We start from the raw sequence: 8,280 nt of genomic DNA, 5'->3' as shown, positions 1-8,280 counted from the left end.
GAGAAAGCTGGCACACAGCAACGAAGACCCAACGCAGCCAAAAATTAATTAATTTTTTTTTTAAAAAAGGAGGAATGCAGTGCTCACCAGGCAACCTCTCTTCTAATCCTTATGGCCACACCATGAGATAGGTGATCCCCATTCCCATTTTACAGACAAGGAGACTGAGGCTCCGAGGTGTGAGGACTTTCCCAGGGCCACAGCCAGGGCACGGCACAGTAGACCCTGAGCTGGTTCCACTGCCTCCAAGGCACAGCAGCTGAGTGAGTGACCGAGGCCGGCTGGTTCTTTTGTGGGTGGCGAGCACGTGGAATGGAGCCCTGGGCTGCCTTGGTCCCTCTGGGACCCTGACCCTGGGCCCAGCAGAACAGGACGGGCTGCCCTCCCAAGGTGGGCAAAGGAAACCGAGCAGAAAGAGCCAGGCTGGATTGCCAAGAAGACGCACAACTTTTAATCATGCTGGACAAGCAGGGCAGGGGTGAAGTCGGGCTGGGGGTGGTTGTACAGGACCAGCCTTCACGGCACCGGGTCAGGCCCTGCTGCCATCCCCCAGCCATGCAGCCATGGCTCCCCTGGCTATGAGTAAGCACCAGAGACCACCACCGGGGCCACCTCTGCCCCGGAGTCCACAGAAGCACCAACGGGCGGAGGCCGTCTCCCTCGGGAGAGATTCGGGCCACCTGGGGTTGCGGGAGGGGAAGGCTGGGGGCCCCCAGGCTGTCCCACCCTGGGAGAGGGGGAAGGGACAGAAGTCCTGATGTCCCTCACTTGGCCTCAGCCTCGCCCAGCGCCTCCCTTGGCATCATGGCTCAGAGGAGGGTCCCCCCAATTGACCTGGAACGTTGCTCACTTTGGTTCCCCAGACCTGCTGAGGGGTCCAAAGCCCGGTGCCCTCTGTCCTGGCTCATTGCCCGGCAGCATTTGTAAAGGCAGCAGCGGGCCAGAGGCGGCTCTGCTGGGCAGGAGCTGCCCACCCGGGGCCTCAACACCTGGAGAGCCGGAGGCACTGGGCTGGCGAGAGACACCAAGGAGGTCAGAGCACCTGGGGACAGACGACAGTGTCTGACAGTGGCTGGGAGCCTGGGAGAACTGAGGCCCAGGCACCTTTGGCAAAGTGGGCTGAGCACGGCCCTGACAGCCACCCAGCAGCGGGGCAGGGAGGGAGTGTGCTGAGGGGGGTAGGAGTCCTCACAGGCTTCCATCCCAGCCGTGTGGGGAGCTATGGGTCTGGGTCCCCTTACCCCAAAATGCCCCCTAACCCCTGGGTCCTCTCCTCACAGCACCTTTCCCCTGACCAAGGCCCCCCTGGGTTTGCTTTAACGATGGGCATTGGGAAAAAAAGAAAGGAACAGGCAGAGGATACCCCCCACCTGGGGTACCCTATCCTGCCAGCCTTGGGGAGTGGTGGGTAATGGGGGGCCACAGTGCCTGAATGCCCAGAACACAGACTTGTGTGATCAGAGACCCATGTGTTTCTCTGGGTCTAGTTTCAGAATCTGTGTCTCCCCACCCTGGCTGGACTGGGTGCTCACCGAGAGCAGGGCCTGTGCCTGGTTCACCTCAGCCTTCCCAGAGCCTGGCACAGAGCAGGCGCTCAGTGAGTGTTTGATGACTGAATAAATGAACTGCGGCTGCACAAGGGGCACAGACAGGAGCTCAGAGAGAAGGAAGAAGGCGCAAGAGACAAGAGGAGGGGGTGTCCTAGAAGGGTGAGAGAATTTAAGGATGTTGGGAAGATTCTAGAATGTTTGGAAGATTCCAGAATGTTGTGAAAATTATAGGACCTGGTTACTCAAGTGGGGTCCATAGACCAGCATCACCCAGGAACGTCCTAGAAATGCAAAATCCTGGGCCCACGCCACACCTGCTGGATCAGAACCAGCATTTTCACACAATCCCTGGGTGATACAGATGCACATTCAAGTTTGAAAAGTGCTGGTCTAAAAGGTTGGGAAAGTTCTAGAAGATTGAGGTTAGGAGGTTTCTGAAAATGTCCAAGAGAGGAGAGAGGCAGGAACAGACTGGGAGGGGTGATGGAGGGAAGGAAAGAGGAGGAAGGCTGCCCAGAATGCCAGGTCCCAGGGCCAACTTTACAGAGAGGCAAACTGAGGCCCCGCAGGGCACAGACCTGCCCGTGGCCACCCCAGGCCAGAGCTGCCCCATGGGAGGCACTAATCGTCCTCAGGCTTGATGAGGTGGCCGCTGAAGGTGATGTAGGTGTCGATGTCGTCGCTGTAGACGGCGTTCTCACGCTCACGCTTGAAGAGCCGCGCCCAAACACGGTCGCCGGGTGCCAGGGCCAGCATCACACTCTGGCTCTGCATGATGCTGCGGTCGCTGGGCTGCGCGTACAGGATGACGGCTGCCTCGTCGTTGTGCACGACGTGCACGTAGGTCTCCTTGAAGTTCCAGCTGTGCACGTTGAGGCTGAAGAAGTAGAGGCCGCGCAGGGGGGCGACGAAGTGGCCGGCAGCCAGGTTGAAGTGCCCGTCCGGGTTCACGAAGACCGTGTCGAAGAGCAGCGGCTGGAAACCCTCGCTGCTGTGCAGGGCCGTCTTGCGGCCCACCGAGAAGGCTGAGAAGCGCATCTGGCACGGGTCGCCAGGGCTGCCTGCTTGCCCCTTGGCGCCCTTGATGCCCTGGGGGCCGCGCTCCCCCCGGGGGCCCTCCCTGCCCAGCTTCCCGGGCGAGCCCAGCAGGCCTCGGTCCCCTTTGTCACCTGAGGAGACAAAGAGGAGAAAAGTCAGGGCAGGCACCCACGCCTGCACCCAGGGGGCTCCTAAGCGTTTGCAGAAGGCTCGCCCCTGCCCAGAGACGGCAGGTCGGAGGAGAGCCAGCACCTACAGAGCACCTACTGCATGCCAGGCATCGCCACCCCGAGGCCCCTCTAAAGGAGACACCACGCCCACCTCCACTCTTAGAGAGGTGACGGGACTCTCCCGGTGGTACAGCTTGGGAGCAGGACCCCAGCTGTGGTCTGTCTCCACGCCAGCCTGCTCCCTCCTCAGCAGTGAGGGTCTGACTGTGGTCCCTGCCAGACCGGGCCTGGACCCCAGGTGTCACTGCACCCAGCGGGGCTTCAGGGGGATGTGGGCGTGGCATTTCTGCCCCAGAGAAGGGATCACCCGGAAGGAAGTGTCCAGAGTCAGAGCCAGGAGGCCCTTGGTGGGCGTTACCGCCCCTCTGCACGACCTGGGGCCTTCATGTTGGTGTCTTGGGATTTTTCTGTCTGTATCTTGAAGAGGATCATGCTTGCCTCACTGGGATGTTCCTGAGCCCTCTGGGAAAGCACTGGGTGAACTCTGCAGATACGAGGCAGGACGATTCACCCAGCACTGCCCAGCCCACCTCCCCCTGCCCTGGGCTCCGGCAGCATCTCCCCTGGTTCCCAGGCAGGCACGCCTCTGGCCAGCCCTTGTTCCAGGCTGACTTCGAACGCAAGAAAAGCAGGTGACCGCCTACTTTTTATATTTTTACCACCTACTTCTTGAGGGACCAGATTCCAAATATTTCTCTGCTGCTTGTCACAGAGCCTGCAATCACACCCTTAGCCACATCCCTCTGAATGAACTAGACAGCCCTGTGTTGCCCTGGGGTCCCCTATGACCATGGCAATGCTGCTGGGAAGAGGGGAAGAAGGGGCAGAAAAGAGGACACAGGTCCTTGGAGGAGAAGCCTGGAGAGAAGCAGGGAGGAGGGAGTCCATGGCTCTGTGGAGGTCTTCCTCACTGGCCTCGTTGGTGAACTGCCTACCTCATCACGTGCCCTGCACTTTGCAGTTTGCAGAGCACTTGCTTCGCCCCAGGCCCAAGGGAGGGTGTGAAGGGTAATTATAAGAGGGGGTTACCTTCTCCTTTTTACAAATGAGGCAGTAAGCCCAGGGAGGGAGAGACAAGCCTGCCCCACACAGCAAGGGAGCTGAAGAGCGGGGGCTGGGACCCAGGACTCCTGACACCAGCCAGACGCCTTCTGCCCAGCAGGCAGCTAGCCTGTCCCAGGAGAGGTGACATGGGGTTTTAAGGAGGATAGTGAGGAGGGAGTTCAGTCAGTATCCAAGCACCTCGTCAACCTCACACAGAGGGCTCTGCTGGCCTTGGGGAAGCGGTGATGTGTGAGTGGTGGGCCAAGTAGGGAGAGGACAAGAGGGGTCCTCAACCACAAAATCTGAAGGCCCGAGGGTCTCAGGTGCCAGCTGACCCTCTGGAGTCCTCAGCGACAAATCTTAGCTCTGCCCCTAACAGCTGTGTGACCCCAGGAAAGCTTCTCCCCTCTCGGAGGCTCTGTTTCCCCATCTGCAAAGTGGGAGGAATGACAACATACCGAACTTGCAGGGTTGTCGTGAGCAAAGACAGAGGTTAAGGATGTCAAGGTCTGGCCCCAGGACCAGCCATTCACAGCCCCCAACAGCAGAAGTAGCTTCCTTGAGATTTGGTTTTAGGGGACAGGCAGCCAGCTCTCACCTGGGCGGCCCTAGTGGCCCCCACGGCTCTCCCTGATTCTACCCTTGTCTATTCTCCACAGAAATTAGAGTGATCCGTTTGAAACCTAAGCTGGGCCAGGTCCCTCCTCTGCTCAAACCCTCCCCCACTCCCCATCTCACTCAGAGGAGGAGCCCACGTCTGATCTGTTTTGTCTCCAACCTAGCTCCTCCCCTTGCCCCCTGTTCCTTCAACACATGAGGTCCGCTCTGGCCCCAGGGCCTTTGCACCTGCTGTGCACGCTGCCTGGAATGCTCTTCCCCAGAAATCCACGTGGCTTCTCCCCACCTTCTCAGTGAGACCTACACTGACCAGCCCCATTTAATATGCACACTGCCCCCCACAGCTGCACTCCAGACACCCCTTACCCTGCTCCACCTCGTCACTTCCATAGCATTTATCACCATCCATTTCATTGACTTGGGTGATATGTTTACTGCTCACTGTCTGCCTCCCCCACTAGAACAGAAGCTCCACAGCGGTGGCATCTCTGTCTGATGTGTACACGCTCCATCCCAGAATTCAGAATGGTCCTGGTATGCAGTAGGTACTTAATAAATGTGTGAATGAAAGAAAAGGTCTGGGACAGTTTTCTGTCCTGGTTTCTTCTGCTCCTTCCACCTCACCTCCCTGAGCCCAGGAAGAGATCCCCATGCCCTCCCTGTCCCCGACCGGGCCAGTCCAGCCCAAGCCACGTGTGGGTCCTCACCCTTCAGGATGGTGATGTTAATGTAGGGCCTGACCTCAGGCAGCATGTACGGGAGGGCAGACGGAGAGGCCAAGGACGTATGTGCAGCATCAGCAAGGACCAGGGGGTCCTCAGAGTCACAGCACCGTCGACAGAGCCCAGGGGAACTAGAGGCCACGGCTTCCCCAGAGGTGGGCTCCTCGGTGGGGATTCCAAACACAGAGAGAGGGGGCACGAGCACTGCCCAGAGGAGGCCCAGGGCAGCTATCCCCATGGTGACCTGGAGCAGGGAAGGAGGGACAGAAACATATTACCTTGACATCTACACTCTGTTGATGCCCAGCGTGGACGCCACCACCCACAGCACGTGCGCTCCTGACATAACTCGGGGAGGGGGCATTAGTGCCCCCATTTAACAGATGAGAAGACAGTGGCCTACACAGGGAAAACAGGTTCTCAAGGTCACAAAGAGGTTCACAAAAGCAGGTTCTCAAGGTCACAAAGACACTTGTGGTAGTGCGGGGCCCGGAGGTTGAGTCTCCTGGCACCCAGTCCCTGGGCATCTCTGGCACACATGGGCCCACGAAGGACGACCCGCTCTGAAGACGAGGGTCCTGGGAGGCCTTTGCTGGGGTGGGTGAGGAAGATGCCCTGCTGCCCATGTGTCATAGCCAATGAGACTATAAAATGCTTTTCCCAACCTCCCTCTGGCTTGTTTTCTTGCCCCAGACTCCACCGTCACTGGAGGGCAAAGGTAGAAGAAGGTGCCCCTCAGGACGGACAAATTACAAACAAACAAACAAAAGAAGTCCCTGCAGAAATGCACGCGGAGGGTGTGTAGCTGGTCTCAGCCCACCTCCTCTCTCAGCATGTTTGCGCAGTCAACAACCTACCAACTCAACCTCACAGAAGAAGCCCTGCAGGGAAAGGAGAAGGAGAGAGTAAATTCATTGGAAGGTGGTTGTGTCAATCATCGTAGACCTGCCAATCAGCTGCCAAGGTGGTAAATTGGAACTAAGGGGCGGGACCCAGGAGGTCTGGAAAATTCAAAAGGAACCGGGAAGCCCAACGGTTTGTGAGAATCTGTCTTTGGCCTTGGCCAAGAAGGGATCCAGAGTTCACGGAGAGGGGCAGAAAGCAGCCTGGACAGCAGTGACTGGAGACGAGCTGGGGCTGGGTGGGCAGGAAGCCAAGCAAAGAGCCTTTGAGGTGGTGGCAGTCTTTGGGGGCTGGCACTGAGTTATCACAGGATCAGAAACACTTTTGAAACCAGACTGGTTTTTACACTTCTGGTGTTCTTTGTTTATTTCCTTTGTGTTCTCCTTTAACATTTAGTACAATTTAAAAATATTTTTCTGTGGTTAATATGTGTAGAGAAACTAAAATTATTATTTTTTTTAAATGCCATTCTAACCTAACCTGAACACTGAGGTAGGAGTTGGGTTTTAAAGGGGCAGGAGCCCTCCCCCGCAACAACCTCCTCCCCGCTCCCTGGGGGCTGGGTAGCAGCAGGAGAAGAGAGGGGTGGGCAGGCAGTCTCCAGGGCCATCACTCCTCTCCTGAAGGTGACCATTCCCAAGCCTCCCCCACCTCTCCGGCCCCCGTTCTGCTTTCCTGGTTCTGCTCAATAAGGCACATCAAATCTTCAGAGATCAACATCCCTTCTGTCCGAGATTATGACCCTTACCTTTTATTTGTAAATTACACAACCCAGTGGTTTTGAGAAGAGCAAAATCCCCTCTTTTTCTTCCCATAGATGTGACCTCATGGGAAAAGATGAGGCTTTGGAGTCAGACTTGAGATCCCAGAACAGTTTACAAGCTGTGTGACCTAGGGCTAGTGGCTTAACGTCTCTGGGCTTCTTGCTCCTTGACATTTACAAGGAGGAGACAACACCACCTTCCTCCCCAGGTTATTTGGGAGGATTTAAATGTAGGGAAATTGCCTGACTTGTAAAAGACTCGTAATCAAATGATTGTCCCTTTCTCTGCTGCCCAGCACGACCTCTCCCCGGGGCCTGCGTGGGATAGCAAGAGCAGGACTGTTCCCAGAGGATTAAAACTGTTTGGGGACATTTCTGTTGGCCTAGCCAGCTGAGAGTCAAAAAATCTGTGACACAGAACTGTGACCTGGTGGGGTTGGGGGGGTGGGGAGGGGGGATGCAGGAAGCAGGGAGCAGGAAGCAAAGCAGCCTTTAACAAAAGTAATAATAACCACAGCCATGGTCACTGACTGTCCCTGGAGGAAGGTGTCACACAGGGATCAAATGAGTGAGGGACCACGCCATTGGGGGTGATTTGGGGGTCCCTGCTGCCTCCATGAGGGCGCTGGGGCCTCTTTGGAGTGGGGGAAGGGCCAGGCCCTGCTGAGCTGAGTTGGTGCCTGTCCAGGCAGGGGTGGGCACAAGACAGGAGCATCGGAGGGCAGCCCTTCACCGGGACTAAAGTCTCAGTCAAAGGAGGGAGTGGGGAAGGGAGACCCTAGAGGGGCTGGCCGGGGTCAGAAGGAGAGAGCAGGGCCCCGAGATGTGAGATGTGTCCGGGAAGAGAGGAGAAAGGAGAGGAATTCCAGGCTCTGACCCCAACCCCCTCTGCCCTGCTGGAGGAAGTTGCAGGACCTCCCATCACTCACCCAGTGTCCTGCAGCCTCAAACAGCAGCTCACAGACCCCGGGCCTCTGGGCCGCCTCTGGTTCCTTGGTCCATGTTTGCAATTATAACTTGTTGCTGGCCCAGAACCCCAGGCCCTGCGGGCTGGCCAAGGAGGGAGGGAGAAAGGGATGGAGGCAGAGCAGAGGGAGGGAGGGAGGGCGGAGGGGGCGGGCTGAGCTGGCTTCCCGCTTCCCCTGCTCCCTGCTCCCTCCCCTCCAGCCTCTGGGTTCTCCGGAGATAAAGGGAGCTGAGGATTTCCTTGTCTTAACTCTCTGGTGGTCCTCGAGGGTCTTGTTTCATTCAGAGACCCCGTAAAGCTCCAGCAGGAAGGGGTCTGAGGCCCCTGATGGGAACTCGAGGCTGGGAAGGGGGAAGGGCAGGGAGCCCCAGAAGTTGCTGAGGAAGGGAAGGCAGTGCTGGAAGCGCCATGCCGGGGCTCCAGCCTAGGCTGAAGGGCTCGTTAG

The 8,280-nt window shown here is 57.6% G+C and overlaps 1 protein-coding gene across 2 annotated transcripts; it reads right to left on the bottom strand.

Moving 5' to 3' along the window:
* Positions 1-428: 428 nt before the first annotated feature.
* C1QTNF6 (C1q and TNF related 6) lies at positions 429-7,953 on the bottom strand. 2 transcript variants are annotated; one of them, XM_033866117.2, is made up of 4 exons: positions 7,798-7,953; positions 6,060-6,083; positions 5,188-5,446; positions 429-2,719 (listed from the first exon to the last, which is right to left on the bottom strand). In XM_033866117.2, the coding sequence occupies exons 3-4, from the start codon at positions 5,438-5,440 to the stop codon at positions 2,172-2,174; spliced, it is 801 nt and encodes a 266-aa protein (XP_033722008.1). In that variant the 5' UTR covers positions 5,441-5,446; positions 6,060-6,083; positions 7,798-7,953; the 3' UTR covers positions 429-2,171. The 2 variants fall into 2 exon arrangements, with proteins under 2 accessions (XP_033722008.1, XP_033722007.1); XM_033866116.2 differs by lacking the exon at positions 6,060-6,083 and having other exon boundaries at positions 7,798-7,950.
* Between the last annotated feature and the right edge of the window lie 327 nt (positions 7,954-8,280).

This window comes from Tursiops truncatus, chromosome 11, assembly GCF_011762595.2.
Source record: "Tursiops truncatus isolate mTurTru1 chromosome 11, mTurTru1.mat.Y, whole genome shotgun sequence".
Taxonomy (NCBI): domain Eukaryota; kingdom Metazoa; phylum Chordata; class Mammalia; order Artiodactyla; family Delphinidae; genus Tursiops; species Tursiops truncatus.
The sequence above is the reverse complement of the archived record's forward strand: the minus strand, read 5'-3'. Positions and strand labels throughout refer to the sequence as shown.

Excerpts from the sequence above, each read along its gene's own strand:
- C1QTNF6 (XM_033866117.2), bottom strand. The coding sequence starts at position 5,440 with ATGGGGATAGCTGCCCTGGGCCTCCTCTGGGCAGTGCTCGTGCCCCCT. Across the intron at positions 2,720-5,187 it reads TAACATCACCATCCTGAAGG|GTGACAAAGGGGACCGAGGC; the intron begins GTGAGGACCCAC and ends TTGTCTCCTCAG.